Here is a 25,521-nt window from a genome sequence, read left to right on the forward strand (position 1 = left end):
AGCTGAGATTAGGAGCACTCCCTTTAAGAGTGTGCTCCTGATCTCAGCTCGTTACCTGTATAAAAGACACCTGGGAGCCAGAAATCTTTCTGATTGAGAGGGGGTCAAATACTTATTTCCCTCATTAAAATGCAAATCAATTTATAACATTTTGACATGCGTTTTTCTGGATATTTTTGTTGTTATTCTGTCTCTGACTGTTCAAATAAACCTACCATTAAAATTATAGACTGATCATTTCTTTGTCAGTGGGCAAACGTACAAAATCAGCAAGGGATCAAATACTTTTTCCCTCACTGTAAACACATTTGCAATAATCCACCTCTCCCTTCAAAGACAGCATATTGAAGTCTTGGGCAGAAAAGGGAATCATTTATTTTTCATATCTTTATGACAAGGGGTCACTGCTCTCGTTTGACCAACTACAGAAGAAGTATGGAATCCCAGCCTCTCAGTTCTTTGTATTTGCAGATACGACACTTTATTCTCTCTATGCAGCAAACACTGGACGATCCAGAAGGTTCAAAGATTGAAACCATTTTAAGAGAGTCCGATTAAAAGATACATTGTGCACTTCTGAACAGGTCTTACCCAGTGGCATGCCGATGCCGTAGCCCTTGGTGTCCAGCAGTCCTCCTATCTGTGTGAGGTTACAGTTGCGCTGGCGGTAGTACTCGTTCATGGTGCTCTCCAACAGGTAGGCGTAGTTGGAGTTGAGCACCCGGTCGATGCCTTCCTCCGTGCTCTTCACAAACACACTGGTTTGCTTGGCATGCATGAAGTTCCACATGCGCTGGTAGGTCTGGTACTGTGAGTTCTGTGGGCAAGCAAGAGAGATAAAGACAAGTCTGTAAAAAAATCAGTGTGCCCAGAGGGAAAACTGGTTGAAACAACGTTACTGTGATGTAATTTCAAGCAGTTGTGTCTGCTGGGAAACTGTGAGATGGCAAGCATTATGACTCCTTTCTCTCTCACTCTTGCCCTCACACGCTCTCTCCCTCCATCTCACACGCTCTCTCCCTCCATCTCACACACAATCTCTCAATCTCACGCACACTCTCTCTCTCTCTCTACCTGGAAGAAGGTCATGGTGGAGCCTCCCTGCATGGTGCCATACTCTATGATGGTCTGGTCTGCCAGGTCATCCACAGACTCGATGGGCACCTCCATCCTCTGAACGGTGAGGAAGGCAGCCAGGTTGGCTGTGTAGGAGGACACTATGATCAGGGTGAAGAACCACCTGCAGCAGGAAGGAACAGCACAAGCTGTTCTTAGTACACAGGAAGGCTCCCCGTTAAGTGCAAGACCCATTTACTTGCTTAGCGCGAGACAGTCAAATTGGTTCATACAGTGTGTTAAGCATGGAGTGCATCAATACCTGTGTGTGTGTGTGTGTATCAATGTTAGTGAGTTAATGTGAATGGCAAATGGTTATTTTTGCGTTGGCAAATGTTAAACGTCTGTGTGTGTATTTGCATGCCTATGGGTCAATCCCTATGTAGGGGTTTCTTGTGGTCTACTCACCAGACAGCGCTGAGGCAGCGTGTGGACAGGGCATGGGGGGTGATGGCTGAGCCTTGCTGCATGAACCCCCCTACAGGGAACCACAGACTGTTTCCCAGAGTGTACTGGTTCAGCACCAGCTTACAGCGCCCCCGCAAGCATGGCTCAGTACTACACCACTCATACGGCGTTAGCCTGGGGAATATAAAACGGGTTGTCATTATACGGAAAATTAAAGCCTACATCTAGGATCGTGTTGAATAGGCACACAATAGAAGGAAAATATTTAAAAACGGGAGGTAAGCTGCAACCTGAACTTGACCAATAAGTGTGCTAATTTTAATTTGCCATTTTCAAATTATTTCCTCCCTTTTGTGCCTACCAGACAGGTCGCAAAATGTGATGAGGAAAAATTGAGTGGAAAGTGGACAGCAGTTTCATAATAGAACGCTTGTTGCACTTCCACAGCACTGCAAGTACAGATGTGGTCAAATATATTGGCACCCTTGCACTTTACAATGGAGTGGAATGGTGCAGAATGTTCTTTTAATTATTTTTTTAAAAACTGGTTGAATAGCTATTTTTACCCTGTAGGCACCTGTTATTTACCACAGTTGAGATAAATTACAGAGTAAACGAGAATCATTGCCTCTAACCAAGTTAATTAAAATGTTGAATAATTTAGTCCAGGCCATTTGACTTTGAAGTGAAAAATCTAAATTTCAATATAGATTAATTTTGTGTGTGTCCTGCGTAGTTGTGAAACAAACAAATACACGTGTAAACACCCAAAGTTTTTTCAATTTCAATCTATTTTAGAAGAAATAGTGAATCATGCAAGGGTGCCAGTATATACAGTGCATTCGGAAAGTATTCAGACCCCTTGACTTTTTCCACATTTTGTTACGTAACAGCCTTATTCTAACATTGATTAAATCATTTTTTCCCCCTCATCAAAATACTTCATAATGACAAAGCAAAAACAGGTTTTTAGAAATGTTTTCAAATGTATTAAAAATAATAAATATTCAGACCCTTTACTCAGTACTTTGTTGCAGCGATTACAGCCTCAAGTCGTCTTGGATATGATGCTACAAGCTTGGCACACCTGTATTTGGGGAGTTTCTCCCATTCTTCTCTGCAGATCCTCTCAAGATGTTCGATTTGGTTCAAGTCCGGGTTCTGGCTGGGCCACACAAGGACATTCAGAGACTTGTCCCGAAGCCACTCCTGCGTTGTCTTGGCTGTGTGCTTAGGGTTGTTGTCCTGTTTAAAGATTCACCTTCATCCTAGTCTGAGGTCCTGAGCGCTCTGGATCAGGCTTTCATCAAGGATCTCTCTGTACTTTGCTCTGCTCATCTTTCCCTCGATCCTGACTAGTCTCCCAGTCCCTGCAGCTGAAAAACATCCCCACAGCATGATGCTACCACCACGCTTCACTGTAGGGATGGTGCCAGGTCTCCTCCAGACGTGATGCTTGGCATTTAGGCCAAAGAGTTCAATCTTGGTTTCATCAGACCAGAGAATCTTGTTTCTCATGGTCTGAGAGTCCTTTAGGTGTGTTTTGGCAAATTCCAAGCGGGCTGTCATGTGCCTTTTACTGAGGAGGTGCTTCTGTCTGGCCACTACCATAACGGTCTGATTGGTGGAGTGCTGCAGAGATGGTTGTCCTTCTGGAAGGTTCTCCCATCTCCACAGAGGAACTCTGGAGCTCTGTCAGAGCAACCATCTCGTTCTTGGTCACCTCCCTGACCAAGGCCCTTCTCCCACGATTGCTCAGTTTGGCCGGGCGGCCAGCTCTAGGAAGAGTCTTGGTGGTTCCAAACTTCTTCCATTTAAGAATGATGGAGGCCACTGTGTTCTTGGGGACCTTCAATGCTGCAGAAATGTTTTGGTACCCTTACCCAGATCTGTGGCTCGACACAATCCTGTCTCGGAGCTCTACGGACAATTCCTTCGACCTCATGGCTTGGTTTTTGCTCTGACATGCACTGTCAACTGTGAGTCCTTATATAGACAGGTGTGTGCCTTTCCAAATCATGTCCAATCAATTTAATTTACCGCAGGTGGACTCCAATGAAGTTGTAGAAACATCTCAAGGATGATCAATCGAAACAGAATGCACTTGAGCTCAATTTCGAGTCTCATAGCAAAGGGTCTGAATACTTATTTACTTATGTAAATATGGTATTTCTGTTTTTTTATTTGTAATACATTTGCAAAAATTTCTAAAAACCTTTTTTCGCTTTGTCATTATGGGGCATTGTGTGTAGATTGATAAGGATTTTATTTTATACATTTTACAATAAGGCTGTAACGTGGAAAAAGTCAAGGGGTCTGAATACTTTGAATGCACTGTATGACCTCATCTGTAGGTGTCAGTGTTGAGCTGCACACTTACCTGGCCACTAGGAAGAGCACACAGCTGACAATCAGGTAGGCCAGCAGCATGAAAAGCCATACGCCTGGAGAGAAGGGGTTTAGGAAGGACCAGTAGCCTGGTCGACGGGTCTAAAGAAGCAAGAGCATAAAGAATTTAGCTTAGACACTACCAACGTTCACTGTGTTTTCACTTCGCCCATCTATTGGTTTGAAGCCAGACTGATAAGCGGAGTGAAACAAATAATGAAAGTAGTGTTAATTCTGGATCCACCAGGCTATAAAGCAATACCATGGAGATTCAGTAGTTGCCAGGAAAGTGCTATTCACTCATTGATGTGGTTGATGAGAAACAATGAATTGGGGTACACTCACGAGGTTTCAGCATAGTCATATATTCAATTCATGAATCTGTCTGTTATGATCTAGCATCTCTTACAACAGATGCCACCAACCCTGGTCCTGGGGAGCCCAGTTGTCACCAACCCTGGTCCTGGAGAGCTTCAGGGTGTGCAGGGTTGTGTTCCACCTCAGCACTCACACACTGGATTCACCCGATCAAGGTCTTGAGAATTAGTTGATGATTCAAATCTGGTGTGTTAGCACTAGGCTAGAAGAAAAGGCTGCACTACCTGTAGCTCTCCAGGATGCTCCGGGTAGAAGTTGCCTATACAGTATATATAACTTTTCACTCGGGGTCCCCCTTCCAGCATTGGGGAACATCCCTCGCCACATCTATTTCTTTGGGCACAAGCACTGTTCAAGACAAACTGTGGAGCAGGTTCTCTCTCTGTACTTTGCTCCGTTCATCTTTCCCTCGACCCTGACTAGTCTCCCTGCCACTGAAAAACATTCCCACAGCATGTTGCTGCCACCTCCATGCTTCACTGTAGGGATGGTGCCAGGTTTCCTCCAGACGTGACGCTTGGCATTCAGGCCAAAGAGTTCAATCTTGGTTTCATCAGACCAGAGAATCTTGTTTCTCATGGTCAGAGTCCTTTAGGTGCCTTTTGGCAAACTCCAAGCGGGCTGTCATGTGCCTTTTACTGAGGAGTGCTTTCGTCTGGCCACTCTACCATAAAGGCCTGATTGGTGAAGTGCTGCAGAGATGGTTGTCCTACTGGAAGGTTCTCCCATCTCCACAGAGGAACTCTGGAGCGCTGTCAGAGTGACCATCAGATTCTTGGTCACCTCCCAGACCAAGGCCCTTCTCCCCCGATTGCTCAGTTTGGCCGAGTGGCCAGCTCTAGGAAGAGTCTTGGTGGTTCCAAACTTCTTCCATTTAAGAATGATGGAGGCCACTGTGTTCTTGGGGACCTTCAATGCTGCAGACATTTTTTGGTACCCTTCCCCAGATCTGTGCCTCGACACAATCCTGTCTCGGAGCTCAATGGACAATTCCTTCGTCCTCATGGCTTGGTTTTTGCTCTGACATGCACTGTCAACTGTGGGACGTTATTTAGGACTCTAATCAAGTTGTAGAAACATCTCAAGGATGATCAATGGAAACAGAATGCACCTGAGCTCAATTTCGAGTCTCATAGCAAATTGTTTGGCGAACAGTTTGAGAACCACTGATCTGGATCAGATCTAGGATCAGCTTGGCATCCCCCAAATGCGAAACTGACCCAAGATCAGAGTCTAGGGGCAACTTCATCCTATATTTCCTCCTGGACTAAAGTTGGTTACCATTGTTTAACAGGTTCTCTATGCATGGTTGTGTGTGTGTATGTGTGTGTGTGCATGCGTGTGTGTGTGTGTCTCACCATGTGTGCTGTGTACATGATGCTGATGCCCAGGGTCATGAAGGGTTTGGAGAAGTCAATGACCTTCTCTCTCTCTGAGGTGATGGTGAGCCCCGCTACAGCCAGGTCAGCTTTCTGGAAGAGATAACAGTTAGCCTACTGCAGTTAGCCTACTGTTAGCGACAGGTAAATATGGCAAACTGGTCTTGTGTGGCTCAGTTAGTAGAGCATGGCACATGAAATGTCAGGATTGTGGGTTCGATTCCTGCTGGGGCGACCCATACAGAAAAATTAAGCATGCACGACCGTAAGTCGCTTTGGATAAAAGTGTCTGCTAAATGTGTGTAGAAGGTTATTCAAAATCCAGGCCTCAAGAATCTAAGTAGAGCCGTTGATTTATGTCATTAATTGGCCAGAGAATTCATTCATTTGGTGACCAAATTCTGAATTAGTCCCTGATTACAGGGGACAGATGAAAACCAGGGTTATGTTCATTCGGCATCAAATGGAAGAAAATGGACTAAAACAGGGAGGGACTACCTCTAATTGTCCAATAAGAAACGCTAATTTTTATTTTCTGTTGCATGCTCTAATAAACACAACCCAGCAGTGTAGTGGACCTTGAGCCATGGTTTATATTTCAAAACATTTAAAAAATATTCTACTGACACCTGGACTGACGTCAAAATCTTATTTAAACAACCCATTCATCGATGCACCTAATTTGAGAGAAGGTTTTACATTTTTACATTTTACTCATTTAGCAGACGCTCTTATCCAGAGCGACTTACAGTTAGTGAGTGCATACATTTTTCATACTGGCCCCCCGTGGGAATCGAACCCACAACCCTTGCGTTGCAAACGCCATGCTCTACCAACTGAGCTACACGGGACTACAAACGAAGTTTCCTTGGCTCATCCTTAAAACCATTCAAATAAATAAAGCCAACGCAATTATCAGGTTCATCATCATAACCACCATGACCATCCATTACATTCCCGTGGCAGCATTATACAAGTGCCAAATAGAACACATACAGTATATACATAGGTTGTGTCCAAAATGGCACCCTATTCCCTATATAGTGCAGTACTTTTGACCAGGGCCCCATAGGTCCCTGGTCAAAGGTAGTGCACTATATAGGGAATAGGGTGCCATTTTGGACATAGCCATACTGTTACCCTAGTGGAGTTTTTCCATGGGGCAGCAAACATTCCTATGGCCTCCCTTTGGAATGGATCCCAGTTGACAGAACACACATCACAGTGCAGTGGGCAGCAAATGAAAGGGCACAGCAGTGACCCCCATAAGAGATCTTAGTATCAGACCTGGGTTCAAATACCATTTGAAATCTTTCATATACTTTGAGAGTTTGCTCTAGCCTGCCTAGTGACAGATGGGCAGGGTTTACAGTTTTGGGATATTCTATTGGTTCCATTGCACCAGGCAAACTCAATCAAGCACAGATAAAGCATTTGAAATTATTTCAAATAGTATTTGAACCCAGGTCTGCTCAGTAAAGGACGTGTCCATAAAGGCTACAGCGATATTACAGAGACCTGGGCCATAAAGTGGAGCGATTGAGGCAGAGGACAGAGAGAGAACAAACTCCTCCTGACGTCCCCGTCCTTCTCTTCTTCATCCTCCGTCACCTCCTCAACTCTGAATTTTCACTCAACTCTGAAATTTCCCTCCAAAATTGAATTTCTCAACAAAAATTGGAAGGAGCGGTGGACGGTATCACCTATATACTGTAATATATACAGTGCCTTCAGAAATTATTCATACCCCTTGACTTATTACAGCCTTAATTCAAAATGAATTAAATTTGTGTTTTATTCACCCACCTACACACAATACCCTATAATGACAAAGTGAAAACATGTTTTTAGAAATTTTAACAAATTTATTGAAAATGAAATACAGAAATATCGAATTTACATAAGTATTCACACCCCTGAGTCAATACTTTGTAGAAGCACCTTTGGTGGCAATTACAGCTTTGAGCCGTCTTGGGTATGTCTGTATCAGCTTTGGGGATTTTCTCCCATTCTTCCTTGCAGATTTTCTCAAGCTCTGTTAAGTTAGATGGGGAGCAGCGGTGAACAGCAATCTTCAAGTCTTTCCACAGATTTTCAATGGGAATTCAAGTCTGGGCTTTCAGATCCTTGTTCTGAAGCCATTCCAGCATTGCTTTGGCTGTATGCTTGGGGTCATTGTCCTGTTGGAATGCATATAACTTGCACTCTGAAGCAGGTTCTCAATGAAGATTTGCCTGTATTTGGCTCCATTCATTGTTCCCTCTATCCTTACCAGTCTCCCAGTCCATGCTGCCGAAAGGCATCCCCATAGCATGATGCTGCCACAACCATGCTTCACGGTATGGATGGTGTTAGATGGGTGATGAGCTGTGCCTGGTTCTCTCTAGACATAACACTTTGCATTCAGGCCAAAGAGTTAAATTTCTGTCTCATCAGACCACATAATATTTTGCCTTATGATCTCAGTCTTTCATGTGCCTTTTTGCAAACTCCAGGCGTGCTGTCATGTGCCTTTTTCTCATAAAGCCCAGATTGGTGAAGTGCTGTAGAGACTGTTGTCCTTCTTGCAGGTTCTCCCATCTCAGCCAAGGAACTCTGTAGCTCTGCCAGAGTGGTCATTTGGTTCTTGGTCACCTCCCTGACCAAGGTCCTTCTTGCCTGGTTGCTCAGTTTGGTCGGACAGCCAGCTCTAGACAGAGTCTGGGTAGTTCCATATTTTTTCAATTTCCCAATGATCGAGACCACTGAGCTCTTGGAAACTTTTAACACTCTAGAAATTGTTTTATACCCTTCCCCAGATATACACTACCATTCAAAAGTTTGGGGTAACTTAGAAATGTCCTTGTTTTCAAAAGAAAAGCAATTTCTTTGTCCATTAAAATAACATCAAATTGATCAGAAATACAGTGTAGACATTGTTAATGTTGTAAATGGCTATTGTAGCTGGAAACGGCTGATTTTTAATGGAATATCTACATAGGCGTACAGAGGCCCATTATCAGCAACCATCAGTTCTGTGCTCCAATGGCACGTTGTGTTTGCTAATCCAAGTTTATCATTTTAAAAGGCTAATTGATCCTTAGAAAACCCTTTTGCAATTATGTTAGCACAGCTGAAAACTGTTGTGCTGATTAAAGAAGCAATAAAACTGGCCTTCTTGAGACTAGTTGAGTATCTGGAGCATCAGCAATTGTGGGTTCGATTACAGGCTCAAAATGGCCAGAAACAAAGAACTTTCTTCTGAAACTCGTCAGTCTATTCTTGTTCTGAGAAATTAAGGCTATTCTATGCGAGAAATTGCCAAGAAACTGAAGATCTCATACAACGCTGTGTACTACTCTCTTCACAGAACAGCGCAAACTGTCTCTAACCAGAATAGAAAGAGGAGTGGGAGGCCCCGGTGCACAACTGAGCAAGAGGACAAATACATTAGGGTGTCTAGTTTGAGAAACAGATGCCTCACAGGTCCTCAACTGGCAGCTTCATTAAATAGTACCCGCAAAACACCAGTCTCAACGTCAACAGTGAAGAGGTGACTCCGGGATGCTGACCTTCTAGGCAGAGTTGCAAAGAAAAAGCCATATCTCAGACTGGCCAATAAAAATAAAAGATTAAGATGGGCAGTCTGAGATATGACGTAACGATCCCATGGCATAATGTTTATGAACTGATACGCAAAACGACGCCGGATTCAAAACTTTGAATTTTTCAATTTAAATTATTATATAGAATTCTTGCTACCAATAGAATGTTATTTATATGGGGGATACAATCTTCCCAGCTCTGCAGATTTTGCTGCGAAGAGACAGAATCATTAGATCATTTGTTTTGGTACTGTCCATTTGTAGCTTGTTTTTGGACACAGGTCCAGGAATGGCTAAAGGATTGCAATGTTTACCTGGAGCTAACCCTGCAGATAGCATTACTGGGTGATCTGAAAAGTCATAGTCAATCGATCAATAATATAATAATACTTTTAGCAAAAATGTTTATTTTCAATTTACAATCTGTAGAAAGAATGAGAATAGAAAGGTTCAGAACTTTTGTAAAACATTACAGTATAGTTGAAAAATATATGGCATATAGAAATCCAATATGGATGGTGTTAAGACATAGATGGTGGTGTTGAATGGAGTTGAAGGATGGGACTTTAACAACAAGATAACTAATAATGTAAGCATACTGTGTCCATAATAAGTATATAGGTTATAGGTTGAGAGCTTTTGTGAAAGAGCACAGTTAGAAAGATATGGCATATAGAAGCAAACCGGATGGACATCATGAAAATGATCGGAGAGGTTGAGGGTAGAGGAAGTTCAGGAGTAAAAACAAACAAAATAGAATTATTGAAAAATTGACTGTGTCCATAAAATGTATATAGTACGTATAAGCTGGAAGTAGAGGCCTAAGCATTGTTGTTCACTAGTTTACTCCAATTAGGGAAGGGGTGGTGGGGTTGGAAAGTAATAAAGGGAAACATATTTTTAAAAAGGAAATGTGTAATATATATATTTACATTTTAGTCATTTAGCAGACGCTCTTATCCAGAGCGACTTACAGTTAGTGAGTGCATACATTATTTTTAGTATTTTTTTTTCATACTGGCCCCCCGTGGGAATCAAACCCACAACCCTGGCGTTGCAAACGCCATGCTCTACCAACTGAGCTACATCCCTGCCGGCCATTCCCTCCCCTACCCTGGACGACGCTGGGCCAATTGTGCGCCGCCCCATGGGTCTCCCGGTCGCGGCCGGCTACGACAGAGCCTGGATTCGAACCAGGATATCTAGTGGCACAGCTAGCACTGCGATGCAGTGCCTTAGACCACTGCGCCACTCACACAGTGAGGGAAAAAAGTATTTGATCCCCTGCTGATTTTGTACGTTTGCCCACTGACATGAGAACGGTGTGGAATCATCCCAGAACTACACGGGATCTCAAGGCAGCTGGGACCATAGTCACCAAGAAAACAATTGGTAACACACTACGCCGTGAAGGACTGAAATCCTGCAGCGCCCGCAAGGTCCCCCTGCTCAAGAAAGCACATATACAGGGCCATCTGAAGTTTGCCAATGAACATCTGAATGATTTAGAGGAGAACTGGGTGAAAGTGTTGTGGTCAGATGAGACCAAAATGGAGCTTTTGGCATCAACTCAACTCGCCGTGTTTGGAGGAGGAGGAATGCTGCCTATGACCCCAAGAACACCATCCTCACCGTCAAACATGGAGGTGGAAACATTATGCTTTGGGGGTGTTTTTCTGCTAAGGGGACGGGACAACTTCACGGCATTAAAGGAACGATGGACGGGGCCATGTACCGTCAAATCTTGGGTGAGAACCTCCTTCCCTCAGCCAGGGCATTGAAAATGGGTCGTGGATGGGTATTCCAGCATGACAATGACCCAAAACACACGGCCAAGGCAACAAAAGAGTGGCTCAAGAAGAAGCACATTAAGGTCCTGGAGTGGCCTAGCCAATCTCCAGACCTTAATCCCATATAAAATCTGTGGAGGGAGCTGAAGATTCGAGTTGCCAAACGTCAACCTCGAAACCTTAATGACTTGGAGAAGATCTGCAAAGAGGAGTGGGACAAAATCCCTCCTGAGATGTGTGCAAACCTGGTGGCCAACTACAAGAAACGTCTGACCTCTGTGATTGCCAACAAGGGTTTTGCCACCAAGTACTAAGTCATGTTTTGCAGAGGGGTCAAATACTTATTTCCCTCATTAAAATGCAAATCAATTTATAACATTTTTGACATATATTTTTCTGGATTTATTTGTTGTTATTCTGTCTCTCACTGTTCAAATAAAACTACCATTAAAATTATAGACTGATCATGTCTTTGTCAGTGGGCAAACGTACAAAATCAGCAGGGGATCAAATACTTTTCTCCCTCACTGTATATTTGCGATAAAAAAAAAACATATGGGGGATTGGAAGTGATGCAGACAAATACATTGATGGAAGTTACAATCTTTCTGAAAAACATATGGAATAAGTCAAAGGCACTGTACTGCAACAGCTAATTGACGATATCTTGATTCTTCATTCAGATTAAATTAAAAAGCAAGATATCGTGTTTGGATCCTAATCTATCTAGTTTGGATCCTAATACATGCGTTTATGTTCATTATCTGTTATCTGGAATGTTACCTTTGAAGGACAATCCCATTCCAATGACTATTTCAGGAGGATGAGAAGTAAACATATCTTGTGTAATCAGCAATAACATACCTAGCCATCACCATGTCTTGAGACATCTTGAGACACAGGTGATGGCTGGGTATGAAACAATAGCGCTACAACAGGGTATTTACACCATTTATCTCCTCCTACCTACAGGTGGTATAACTTGTGACTGCAGTACCTGTGACACCAAGACATCACCATACCCTAACTATACAAACATAGGGCAATAGAGAGGGAGATGATTTTTGGCCACACTCACACTCAGCAGCACTCACTCACTCAGTGCTCACCCTGGAGATGAGCTCGCCCACCATGCCCGTCCAGGTGCCGTTGGCGCCGGGCACGCCGTACACGCCATCTGCCACCAGCCGCAGACGGTAGCTGAAGTGCAGCAGCTCGGCCAGCTCTTGCAGCATGTCCACACAAAATCCTTCGTAGCGCTCGTTGCCCTCCAGGGCCTGGTGGTTGGGCCTCAGCATCACATAGGGGTTCTCCTGCATGAAGGGGCATCAAACTGGTACAAGCTGAGACGTGTGCATGTGTTAGCGTTAATTTGCATGCACGTGCGTCATCACGAAGTGCTTCCATCATCATGAAGTGCTTCGAGAGGCTAGTCAAAGACCACATCACCTCCTCCCTCCCCAACACACTCAACCCTCTCCAATTCGCCTACCGCCCTGACAGATCCACAGATGATGCAATCGCCATTGCACTGCACACTGCCCTTACCCACCTGGACAAAAGGAATGCATATGTGAGGATGCTGTTCATCGACTACAGCTCGGCCTTCAATACCATAGTGCCCTATAAGCTCATTACAAAGCTCACAGCCCTGGGTCTGAACTCCTCCCTATGCAACTGTGTCCTGTACATCCTGACGGGTCCTGGAATTCCTGAGGGGCCACCCCCAGGTGGTGAAGGTAGGCAAAATTACTTCCTCGACACTGATCCTCAACACTGGGGCCCCACAAGGGTGCGTCCTCAGTCCCATCCTGTATTCCCTGTATACCCATGACTGCGTGGCCTCACACAGTTCCAACCCCATCATCAAGTTCACTGACGACACAACAGTAGTAGGCCTGATCTCCAACAATGACAAGACAGTCTACAGGGAGGAGGCAGGCACTCTGACGGTGTGGTGCCAGGTAAACAACCTCTCCCTCAACGTTAGCAAAACAAAGGAGCTGATTGTGGACTTCCGGAGGAACCAGGCTGGACACGCCCCCATCCTCATCAACGTGGAGATGGTCAATAACTTCAAATTCCTCAGTGTACACATCTCAGAAAAGCTGAAATGGTCTAACCACACGGACACCGTAGTGAAGAAGGCCTGACAGCGACTCTTAAAACTCAGGATCCTGAAGAAATTCGGCCTGTCCCCAAGAGCCCTCACAGTGTTCTACAGGAGCACATTCGAGAGCATACTATCGAGCTGCATCACAGTGTGGTTCAGCAATTCCACCACCACGGACCGCAAGGCTCTTCAGAGGGTGATACGTGCAACCGAACGCATCATTGGGTGCACAATGCCAGCCCTACAGGACAGCTACAACACCAGGTGTCGCAGGAAGGCCAAGAAGATCATCAGGGACCCCAGCACCCAAGCTATGCCCTGTTATCCCCGCTTCAATCATTCAGACGCGGGCAGTACAGGAGCATCATGGCAAAAACTGAAAGACTGGCCAATAGTTTCTACCCTCAGACCATCAGGCTGCTGAATAGCCACCACTAGTCAGCTACCTGTTCCCCCCTCCCCCTGCTACTCCCCTTATTACCATTTTCATTATTTTATTTCACTAGTCCTGCATGTTGGAGCTCCAAGTCTAATATTTTCACTGTACCCTCCAATCACACCTGCAACCCTGTACATGTGAATGTTAACACTCTGAATCTGAATGTGTGTATTGTGTTGGAGTGAATTTGCATGGTTCAGACGTAGCATCAAATAATAGCTCTCTTGCAAGAGGCTTCAAACTGGTACAACCTGGTGTGTGTGTGTGCGTGCCTGTGTCTGTGAGAGAGAGAGAGTGGGAGTGTGTGTGTGTGCGCGTATGCGTGTCTGTGAGAGAAAGAGAGTGGGAGAGTGTGTATGTGTATGTGTGTGTGTGCGTGTGTGTCTGTGAGAGAGAGAGAGTGGGAGTGTTTGTGTGTGTATGTGTATGTGTGTGTTAGGCTAGCCGTGCTAGGGTGATTCGTCTGTCTCTCGCCATGACTCATGCCCTCCCTTGGGCCTCCCTCAGTTCTTCTCTGTGCTTCCATCTGTTTCTGACTAGGCTGCTTTATTAAAAGCTCTGAGCCAATGTGTTTTTCTCTCAGTTATCCCTTAATGAGCCACACACAATTCACAATATATTTATCTCACTTCATTAAGATAATGACTCGACATTTCCCACCTGTGTTCATTTGAGACTTGAGATGACGACGCAGCTTGCTTTAGCCTGCCTGGGATGCCAGATGGGCGGGGTCAGCAGTTTTGCAACTATTCTATTGGTTCCATTGTGCCAGTCAATCAATCTGCAAGCTGAAGGCCACGTACCGTACCGTAAGCCTATGTATGTGACCAAAAATCAATGCGCCACACACACTGTCTACCAATTAAAACAGTAGCTACCAACTACAGTATTCTGGCTGAATCTACAGTTGATTGAAGGGTAGAGGTTCTTTGATAATTTTTCTGTCTCCATGTAAGAAAATGATGAGAAAATTCTAGTCATGCGCCGGTATTTCATACCCAGCGGACCAGGTCAAGCCAACGCAAATGAAGAAGAGACAGAGTCCATGAAGAATGAGCCTTGCAGAATTTCAATTTTTTCAAGGGCACCAATTAGGTTGTACCTCAAATGAGAAACGCCAGTCTCTCATCTACCGAGGTCAACAGTGAAAGCGTCTGGAACACTTGGTATGCTTGTGCTTAATTGAGTTGGCAGATGGATTAAAAACAAGTAGAAGAGTACTAGAAGTAGTAGAGCCAAAAACAGGGTCGTATTCAATAGGAGCAAAACGGAAGCAAACAGGCCGAAACGAGGAGGGACTACATTAACTTGTCCAATAAGAAATGGTTGTTTTTTCTACGGTGTGCACTAATGTATACACCCCTGCACACGGTGAAATGGTGTGGCGAAAAGAGAAGCTGCGCTCACCAAGATGGTGGTGATGGTGAGGGTGGTGTTGAAGATGGTGCCGGCCACGATGTGGAGGTTGATGTCGCTCTCCATGGACAGACCATGCTCCGAATGCCACTCACCAACCTGGGAGGGAGGGAGGGAAAGAGAGAGACAGAAAGAAAAGAGGAGATGGGTAGAGGGTTGAGGGAGAGAGAGAGCGATTAAGAGAGAAACAGGGTGGTGCTGTGCTTTCAAACCAAGGTTCATGAAACTGAAGATGAAAATATATTCAGCAACTCTCAGTAGTACAAATTGAGGTTTGTTTGAAAAATCTATATGTTATTGTTAAAACCAATGTGTTTCGGCAAATACCTGTGATGCGTGTGATAGAAGCAGTCAGGCGCAAGAGAGTAATACGTATCCAAAGAGTTTATTCCGTCGATAAACAGTTGCGCAAGCATGCGACAACAAAACTCAGGCACAGGGCAAAATACTACCCTGGCAACAACAAGGTAAGCGTAGCTCAACCGAGCTACACACAGCTCACGACAAACTATCACCCACACAGACAAGGAAGCAGAGGGAATACTTATACAATGACTAATTGGGGATAAGGACCAGGTGTGTGTGATTAATTAGACAAGACAAGTGGATCGGCAGCAGCTAGTAAGCCGGTGACGACGAACGCCGAAACCTGCCCGAACAAGGAGGGGAGGCAACCTTGGCAGAAGTCGTGACAGTACCCCTCCCCCTTGACGTGCGGCTCCAGCAGTGCGCCGACCCCGGCCTCGGGGACGGCCAGGAGGACGCGGAGCAGGGCGAGCCGGATGGCGACGGTGGAAATCCCGTAAAAATGGAGGGATCGAGGATATCCCTCACCGGGACCCAGCACCGTTCCTCCGGACCGTACCCCTCCCACTCCACGAGGTACTGAAGGCCCCCCACCCGACGGCTCGAATCCAGGATGGAACGGACCAAGTACGCCGGGGCCCCCTCGATATCCAGAGGAGGTGGAGGAACCTCCCGCACCTCAGACTCCTGGAGCGGACCAGCTACCACCGGCCTGAGGAGAGACACATGAAACGATGCCTGCCCTATCAGGGGGCAGTAATAACCTATATGTGACCTCGTTGACTCTCCTCAGGACTTTGAACAGCTCCACAAACCATGGGCTCAGCTTCCGGCAGGGCAGGCGGAGGGGCAGATTCCGGGTCGAGAGCCAGACCCGATCCACCGGTACAAAGACGGGGGCCTCACTGCGGTGGCGGTCAGCGTTGGCCTTCTGACAACGCACGGCGCGTTGGAGGTGAACGTGGGCAGCATCCCACATCTCCTCCGCTTGCCGAAACCCGTCATCCACCGCAGGAGCCTCGGTCTGGCTCTGGTGCCACGGTGCCAGAACCGGTTGGTAACTTAGAACACACTGGAAAGGCATTAGGTTAGTGGAGGAGTGGCGGAGAGAGTTCTGGGCATATTCTGCCCATGGCAAGAACACCGACCACTCCCCTGGCCAGTCCTGGCAGTAGGACCGCAGGAACCTACCCTCGTCCTGATTTACCCGTTCCACCTGCCCATTACTAACGGGGTGGAACCCAGAGGTCAGGCTGACCGAGACCCCCAGACGTTCCATGAACGCCTTCCAGACCTTGGACGTGAACTGGGGACCTCGGTCAGACACTATATCCACTGGTACCCCGTAGTGCCGGAAGACATGAGTAAACAGGGCCTCCGCAGTTTGCAGGGCCGTGGGGAGACCAGGCAGAGGAAGGAGGCGGCAGGACTTGGAGAAGCGGTCCACAACGACCAGGATGGTGGTGTTACCTTGGGAGAGGGGAAGATCAGTTAGAAAATCAATGCTAAGGTGAGACCATGGTCGTTGTGGAACTGGTAACGGTTGTAGCTTACCCGCTGGGAGGTGCCTAGGTGCCTTACTCTGGGCGCACACCGAGCAGGAGGAGACGTACACCCTCACGTCCTTAGCCAAGGTAGGCCACCAGTACTTTCCGCTCAGGCAGCGCACTGTACGGCCGATACCTGGGTGACCAGAGGAGGGTGACATGTGTGCCCAGTAGATCAGACGATCATGGATAAGAGCAGGCACGTACTGCAGCCCATCTGGACACTGAGGTGGAGAGGGATCTGTGCGTAATGCCTGCTCTATATCCGCGTCCATCGCCCATACTACCGGCGCTACAATGCAGGAGGCCGGCAGTATGGGAGTGTTGTCTCTGGGCCTCTCCTCTGTGTCATACAGCCGGGACAGCGCGTCTGCCTTCACATTCTTCGTACCCGGGATGTATGATAGAGTGAAATCAAACCGGGTGAAGAATAGGGCCCACCTGGCCTGCCGAGGATTCAGCCTCCTCGCTGCCCGGATGTACTCCAGGTTACGGTGGTCCGTCCAGACGAGGAAAGGGTGTTTTGTCCCCTCGAGCCAATGCCGCCACACGGTCAAGGCTCGAACAACAGCCAACAGCTCCCGATCACCAACGCTGTAGTTCTGCTCCGCCGGGCTGAGCTTCTTCGAAAAGAACGCACAGGGGCGGAGCTTGGGTGGCGTACCCGAGCGATGAGACAGGACAGCTCCTATCCCAACCTCGGACGCATCCACCTCCACTACGAACGGTAGTGATGAATCGGGGTGGGCCAGTACTGGGGCTGAGGTGAACAGACCCCGCAGTTTGCTGAAGGCCAGGTCAGCCTCAGCAGACCAGCGGAGCCGGGACAGCCCACCCTTCAACAGGGAGGTAATGGGAGCTGCGACCTTGCCAAAGCCCCAGATAAACCTCCGGTAATAGTTGGCAAAGCCAAGGCACCTCCTTAACCATGGTTTGAGTCGGCCAATTACGCATGGCTGAAATGCGATCTCCCTCCATCTCCACACCTGAGGTGGAAGGAGACGGACTGCTGGAAAAACATACACTTCTCTGCCTTAGCATAAAGGTTATTTTCCAACAGTCGGGCCAGCACCTTGTGAACCAGGGACACATGCTCAGCGCGCGTAGCGGAATACACCAGGATGTCATCGATGTAGACCACTACACCGCGACCAAGCATGTCCCGAAACACCTAATTCACAAAGGACTGGAAAACTGAGGGAGCATTCATCAAACCATTGGGCATCACCAGGTATTCATAATGCCCCGTGGTTGTGCTGAATGCTGTCTTCCACTCATCTCCCTCTCGGATACGCACCAGGTTGTACACACTCCTGAGATCTAATTTGGTGAAGAAGCGCGCCCCATGCATTGATTCAATCACTGAAGGAATGAGGGGGAGAGGATAGCTAAATCTTATTGTCTCCCTGTTCAGTGGTCGATAATCAATGCACGGGCGCAGACCTCCGTCCTTCTTCTTCACAAAGAAGAAACTCGAGGAGGCGGGTGAAGTGGAGGGACGTATATACCCCTGGCGCAGGGACTCGTGACATATGTTTCCATAGCCACCGTTTCAACCTGTGACAGGGGGTATATATGTCTCCTGGGAGGTACAGCGTCTACCCGGAGGTTTATCGCGCAATCCCCCGCCCGATGAGGTGGTAATTTAGTAGCCTGCGTTTTAGAGAACGCTTGCGCCAGATCTAGGTATTCAGGGGGAATGCGCACAGTGGAGGTACTGTCTGGACTTTCCACCGTGGTTGCACCAACGGAAACACCTAGACACCTACCCTGACACTCTCGCGACCACCCCGTGAGAACCCTGTGCGGCCATGAAAAGGTGGGGTTGTGGAGTGCTAGCCAAGGGATACCTAATACCACAGGGAAAGCAGGAGACTCAATAATGGAAAAAAATCACCTGTTCACAATGATTCTCCTGGGTAATCATGGTGACTGGTGCAGTAACTTCCTTAACCAACCCGGACCCTAATGGTCGACTATCAAGTGTTCTGATGGGGCGTGGAATGGATAGGGGAATCAATGGAATGCCTATACGGTGTGCGAATGCCCTGTCCATAAAGTTCCCAGCTGTGCCTGAATCGACTAGCGCCTTACACTGGGGAACATCCATGTGCTCAGGAAAGGAGACAAGTATTTTACAGTGCGCAGCAGAGGGCTCTGAACGAGTGTGGGTGTTCGATAGCTAGGGTGATGCGTGAGTGCCCTGCCTGCTGCCTCCAGGCCCAAAAGAACGTTGACTACGACGTGTGGTGGATTGTCCCTTCGTGCCACCAGAGTGGCACTGTCGCTGTCCTCCTCCGCTCTCTCGGCTAGCTAACCTAGCGGGTAGCTACTGGTAACTTTTAGCAACGGTGGATAGTTGTTTCCAATGTTATTTCACGCTTAAGAGTACCTGTAATTAAGCCAGCTAGCTACCTACCATTCAGCTGTTTTTCTAACCTCATTATCTGAAGCATTAACCGATAGAGCTAGCTAGCTAGCGGGTAGCTACTGGTAACTTTTAGCAACGGTGGATAGTTGTTTCCAATGTTATTTCACGCTTAAGAGTACCTGTAATTAAGCCAGCTAGCTACCTACCATTCAGCTGTTTTTCTAACCTCATTATCTGAAGCATTAACGTTAGGTAGTTAGTAGCTAGTGTACTTAATTACAGCTACTGATTGCAGAAAACCACCCAGACAGCTGGCGTCGGGTAAGTTTGGCTTTATGCATAGCTTGGGCTTTGTCGAGTAAGGCTTAAACTATGTATTTAGATTGTAGTTGGGTATTGTAGCTAGGCATCGTGGGTTGTTGTGGGTAGTTGTTGTATGTAGTTATTGTAGGTTACTTTTGTATTCGGCGGTGCCGGGTGTAGCACGGGCTAGCTAGCTAACTCACCTCCTGGACTAGCTGGCGGGTAGCTATTAGCAACGGTAGCAACTAAATACAATATCCTTTTAGCCAGCTACATTCGTTCGCAGCGACGCCGTTTTTTCAAACAAAGTCAACACAGCAGCCATTGCTAGCTAGCCAACACTACCAGCTAGCTGTACTGTAGTAGCTAAATACAATATATTTGTGCTAGCTAGCCAACGTTTAATTATTGCTGCGTTATGAAAGAACTAGACACGGACACGAATTATCTGTTTAGTGTGTTAACACACTATTGGTAGTTTGTTGTAACCAAGTATTGGTGCTAAACTGTGTGTTATTGGATGCTAGCATGCTAGTTAGCTATGGCGTCATAGTTAGCTAGCTGAATAAAGTAAGTTGAGTCTATTCCTTGAAACATTGAACCGCTGTAGTTTACAACAATTCTAATTTCTAAAGTGGAAGTTGGGAGAGTTTTATTCGGGTGGTTCAGTGAAACAATTATAGTTTCTGAGGTGGAAGTTGGGAGAGTTATATTTTTTTGGTGAGGGAGGCCCTGCTCTCTCCTTTCCCAGATGTTTAGTTCATTTCATTCCGATCTCCTCTGCATTATTGTAGCCATCTGCTACAGCCTGTCAACTATGCCTCTGCCTATCCCTGTTCTCTCCTCTCCGCACAGGCTACACAAACGCCTCACACCGCGTGGCTGCTGCCTCTCTAACCTGGTGGTCCCTGCACGCACCACACACCTGGAGTTCCAGGTCTCAGGCAGCCTCTGGAACTGGCGTTCTGCTGCCAACAAGGCTGACTTCATTCCAGCCTATGCTACCCTCCAGTCCCTCAACTTCCTGGCGCTGACGGAAACATGGATTACCACTGAAAACACTGCTACTCCTACTGCTCTCTCCTCGTCTGACAATGTGTTCTCGCATACCCCGAGAGCATCTGGTCAGAGGGGTGGTGGCACAGGAATCCTCATCTCTCCCAAGTGGTCATTCTCAATTTTTCCCCTAACCCATCTGTCTATCTCCTCATTTGAATTCCACGCTGTCACAGTCACTAGCCCATTTAAGCTTAATATCCTTGTCATCTATCGCCCTCCAGGTTCCCTTGGAGAGTTCATCAATGAGCTTGACGCCTTGATAAGTTCCTTTCCTGAGGATGGCTCACCCCTCACAGTTTTGGGGGATTTCAACCTCCCTACGTCTACATTTGACTCATTTCTCTCTGCCTCCTTCTTTCCACCCTCTCCTCTTTTGACCTCACCCTCTCACCGTCCCCCCTACTCACAAGGCAGGCAATACGCTTGACTTCATCTTTACTAGATGTTGCTCTTCTACTAATCTCACTGCAACTCCCCTCCATGTCTCCGACCACTACTTTGTATCCTTTTCTCTCTCGCTCTCCTCCAACACTACTCACTCTGCCCCTACACAGATGGTAACGCGCCGCCGCAACCTTCGCTCTCTCTCTCCCACTACTCTCTCCTCTTCCATCCTATCATCTCTTCCCTCTGCTCAATCCTTCTCCCTCCAATCTCCTGATTCTGCCTCCTCAACCCTCCTCTCCTCCCTTTCTGCATCCTTTGACTCCCTGTGTCCCCTATCCTCCCGGTCGGCTCGGTCCTCCCCTCCAGCTCCGTGGCTTGATGACTCATTGCGAGCTCACAGAACAGAGCTCCGGGCAGCTGAGCGGAAATGGAAGAAAACTAAACTCCCTGCCGACCTGGCATCTTTTCACTCCCTCCTCTCTACATTTTCTTCATCTGTTTCTGCTGCTAAGGCCACTTTCTACCACTCTAAATTCCAAGCATCTGCCTCTAACCCTAGGAAGCTCTTTGCCACATTCTCCTCACTGGTCATCTCCCGTCTGGATTACTGCAACTCGCTGTTGGCTGGGCTCCCTGCCTGTGCCATTAAACCCCTACAACTCATCCAGAATGCCGCAGCCCGTCTGGTGTTCAACCTTCCCAAGTTCTCTCACGTCCCCCCCCTCCTCCGCACACTCCACTGGCTTCCAGTTGAAGCTTGCATCCGTTACAAGACCATGGTGCTTGCCTATGGAGCTGTGAGGGGAACGGCACCTCCGTACCTTCAGGCTCTGATCAGTCCCTACACCCAAACGAGGGCATTGCGTTCATCCACCTCTGGCCTGCTGGCTCCCCTTCCTCTGCGGAAGCATAGTTCCCGCTCAGCCCAGTCAAAACTGTTCGCTGCTCTGGCACCCCAATGGTGGAACAAGCTCCCTCACGACGCCAGGACAGCGGAGTCACTCACCACCTTCCGGAGACATTTGAAACCCCACCTCTTTAAGGAATACCTGGGATAGGATAAAGTAATCCTTCTACCCCCAAAAAAAAAAAATTGTAAAGTGGTTATCCCACTGGCTATAGGGTGAATGCACCAATTTGTAAGTCGCTCTGGATAAGAGCGTCTGCTAAATGACGTAAATGTAAATGTAAACAATTGTGGATTGATGAAAAAACCAATAGAAGAATCTTCAAATGAATTCTAAAACTCACAGGCAGCCAGTGCAGAGACCTTAAAACCAATGTAATGTGTGCTCTCCGTCTGGTCTTGGTCAGTACCCGTGCTGCAGCATTCTGTATGTTTGCAGTTGACCAATGCCTTTCTTGGGTAGACCAGACAGGAGAGCATTATAGTAGTCAAGCCTGCTTGTAATAAAACCATGGATGAGTCTCTCTGTATCAGCCTAAGAGAGAAATGGCCGCACCTTGGCAATGTTCCTCAGGTGGCAAAAATCTATTTTGGTCACATTGCTAATGTGTGGTTCAAAATTTAGTTCAGAATCTAAAATAACACCTAGGTTTTTTACCTGTTGTTTTATCTTTATTGCCCCTGAATTAAAATGTGCGGCTAGATTCTCTCTCTGTGCTTTGGCTACAACAATAAGTACATCGGTCTTGTCTTGATTTAGCTGGAGGAAGTTGTGAGCCATGCAAGTATTTAAATCACTAAACAGTCTAATAATTTATCTGTGGAGCTAAAATCCTCTGGTGACACAGAAATGTAAAGCTGTGTAATGTCTGCGTAACAGTGAAAATCAATGCTGTGCTTTCTGATAACGCTGCCAAGGGGTAACATATATACTCAGCAAAAAAAGAAACATCCTCTCACTGTCAACTGCATTTATTTTCAGCAAACTTAACATGTGTAAATATTTTTATGAACAACTGAGACAACTGAGACATAAACTGAACAAGTTCCACAGACATGTGACTAACATAAATTGAATAATGTGTCCCTGAACAAAGGGGGGGGGGGTCAAAAAGTAACAGTCAGTATCTGTTGTGACCACCAGCTGCATTAAGTACTGCAGTGCATCTCCTCCTCATGGACTGCACCAGATTTGCCAGTTCTTGCTGTGAGATGTTACCCCACTCTTCCACCAAGGCACCTGCAAGTTCCCGGACATTTCTGGGGGGGGTGGCCCTAGCCCTCACCCTCCGATCCAACAGGTCCCAGACATGCTCAATGGGATTGAGATTCGGGCTCTTAGCTGGCCATGGCAGAACACTGACATTCCTGTCTTGCAGGAAATCACGCACAGAACGAGCAGTATGGCTGGTGGCATTGTCATGCTGGAGGGTCATGTCAGGATGAGCCTGCAGGAAGGTACCACATGATGGAGGAGGATGTCTTCCCTGTAACGCACAGCGTTGAGATTGCCTGCAATGACAACAAGCTCAGTCCGATGATGCTGTGACACACCGCCCCAGACCATGAAGGACCTCCACCTCCAAATCAATCCCGCTCCAGAGTACAGGCATCGGTGTAACGCTCATTCCTTCGACGATAAACGCAAATCTGACCATCACCCCTGGTGAGACAAAACTGCGACTCGTCAGTGAAGAGCAGTCGTGTATGGTCCAACGACGGTGGGTTTGTGCCCATAGGCGACGTTGTTGCCGGTGATGTCTGGTGAGGACCTGCCTTACAATAGGCCTACAAGCCCTCAGTCCAGCCGCTCTCAGCCTATTGCAGACAGTCTGAGCACTGATGGGGGGATTGTGCGTTCCTGGTGTAACTCGGGCAGTTCTTGTTGTTGTTCCTATATCATCCTATACCTGTCCCGCAGGTGTGATGTTCGGATGTACCGATCCTGTGCAGGTGTTGTTACACGTGGCCTGCCACTGTAAGGACGATCAGCTGTCCGTCCTGTCTCCCTGTAGCGCTGTCTTAGGCGTCTCACAGTACGGACATTGCAATTTATTGCCCTGGGCACATCTGCAGTCCTCATGCCTCCTTGCAGCATGCCTAAGGCACATTCACGCAGATGAGCAGGGACCCTAGGCATGTTTCTTTTGGTGTTTTTCAGAGTCAGTAGAAAGGCCTCTTTAGTGTCCTAAGTTTTCATAACTGTGACCTTAATTGCCTACTGTCTGTAAGCTGTTAGTGTCTTAACGACCGTTCCACAGGTGCATGTTCATTAATTGTTTATGGTTCATTGAACAAGCATGGGAAACAGTGTTTAAACCCTTTACAATGAAGATCTGTGAAGTTATTTGGATTTTTATGAATTATCTTTGAAAGACAGGGTCCTGAAAAAGGGATGTTTATAAACTGAACAGTACTGGACCCAAAATTGAACCTTGTGGAACACCATATGTGATATGTATTTTCTCTGAGTTATGTTCACTAAGGGTGACAAAAAACTCTCGACCGGTTAAATAGGTCCTAAACCAAATTGTGCCAACCATGAGTGAGAAACCCACATGCTAAGTATAGACCATATTATTGTGTTCCCTACAGGTTATGGAAAATGTGCTCTTTTAGTATTTGTCCAGTAGGTTTCCTTAAGGGGAAAGCCCCCAATTCTATGTCAAAGATAATAAAACAAAAACCTTATAGCAAATACTACGGTAATGTCTTAAAAAACACGATAGTATATGCTATAGTATACTACAGTGTCACGCCCTGGCCTTGAGAGCCCGGTTTTCTTTAGTTGGTTTGGTCAGGGTGTGAATTTCTATGTGTAAGATCTAGATATTGTAGATCTATGTTGGCCGGGTGTGGTTCCCAATCAGAGGCAGCTGTCGATCGTTGTCTCTGATTGGGGATCATACTTAGGCAGCCATGTTGCCTACCTATGTTGTGGGATCTTGTTTCTGTGTGTTTGGCTTGTTTGATGTTAGCCTTTAGAACTTCACGTTACGTTGCTTTTGTTGTTTTGTTCTGTGTTTATTTAATAAACGAACATGTACGCATACCACGCTGCACCTTGGTCCAATCCTGTACTCAACAAACGTGACATACAGTAATTCTGAAAAAACACTATTGTACTGTAAATACTACAGTAATATCCATTTTAAAAAACTATCCATGGTCCAGGTCCATGGTCAAAAGTAGGGCACTACATAGGATATAGGGTGCCATTTGGGACTTATACTAAACCTCGGCATCAGACTGTAGCTCTTTATATACAGTTATACACAGTAAATCCCAGCCTGTTACAAAGTAAATGGTTATTGTGTGTGCAGTGTAGCTTTACCTGCCTTAGCCCCTCTGAGCTGCTCTGCACGACCCTCAGGGCGTAGTTGAAGCGGTGGCCTTTGCTGTTGAACTCTATGTGCCCAGTTAGACCTTCCAATTCTACCTGTCAGAGACAGAGAGAGAGGAGAGGGCGTGCTGGGCTGTGCATCTCAATGAGAGCTCCAAATGGTATTACAATAAAACACACACAGTACAGTATATAGTCTGTCTGGCTCAGTTGGTACAAGCGTGTTGCTAGCAATGCCAAGGTTTTGGGTTCAATTCCCGCAGGGATAATTTCCTATACAGTAATTG

The 25,521-nt window shown here is 46.7% G+C and overlaps 1 protein-coding gene and 1 non-coding gene across 2 annotated transcripts in view; one reads left to right on the top strand and one right to left on the bottom strand.

The window, feature by feature from the left end:
- LOC121579280 (glutamate receptor ionotropic, kainate 4-like) overlaps positions 1–25,521 on the bottom strand; it is a 56,481-nt gene that overhangs the window by 4,252 nt on the left and 26,708 nt on the right. Inside the window, exons 9-16 of the mRNA XM_041893743.2 lie at positions 25,226–25,330; positions 15,003–15,110; positions 12,153–12,356; positions 5,649–5,762; positions 3,905–4,014; positions 1,525–1,698; positions 1,075–1,240; positions 592–817 (exon numbers count right to left, since the gene is read on the bottom strand). Coding sequence (XP_041749677.2) covers positions 592–817; positions 1,075–1,240; positions 1,525–1,698; positions 3,905–4,014; positions 5,649–5,762; positions 12,153–12,356; positions 15,003–15,110; positions 25,226–25,330 — 1,207 coding nt within the window. The remainder of the gene's footprint in view (positions 1–591; positions 818–1,074; positions 1,241–1,524; positions 1,699–3,904; positions 4,015–5,648; positions 5,763–12,152; positions 12,357–15,002; positions 15,111–25,225; positions 25,331–25,521) is intronic.
- Positions 24,495–24,547, top strand: LOC121580376. Its single transcript, XR_006003036.1, has one exon. It is a non-coding gene; the product is annotated as a U7 small nuclear RNA (small nuclear RNA).

Source organism: Coregonus clupeaformis, chromosome 13, assembly GCF_020615455.1.
Source record: "Coregonus clupeaformis isolate EN_2021a chromosome 13, ASM2061545v1, whole genome shotgun sequence".
Taxonomy (NCBI): domain Eukaryota; kingdom Metazoa; phylum Chordata; class Actinopteri; order Salmoniformes; family Salmonidae; genus Coregonus; species Coregonus clupeaformis.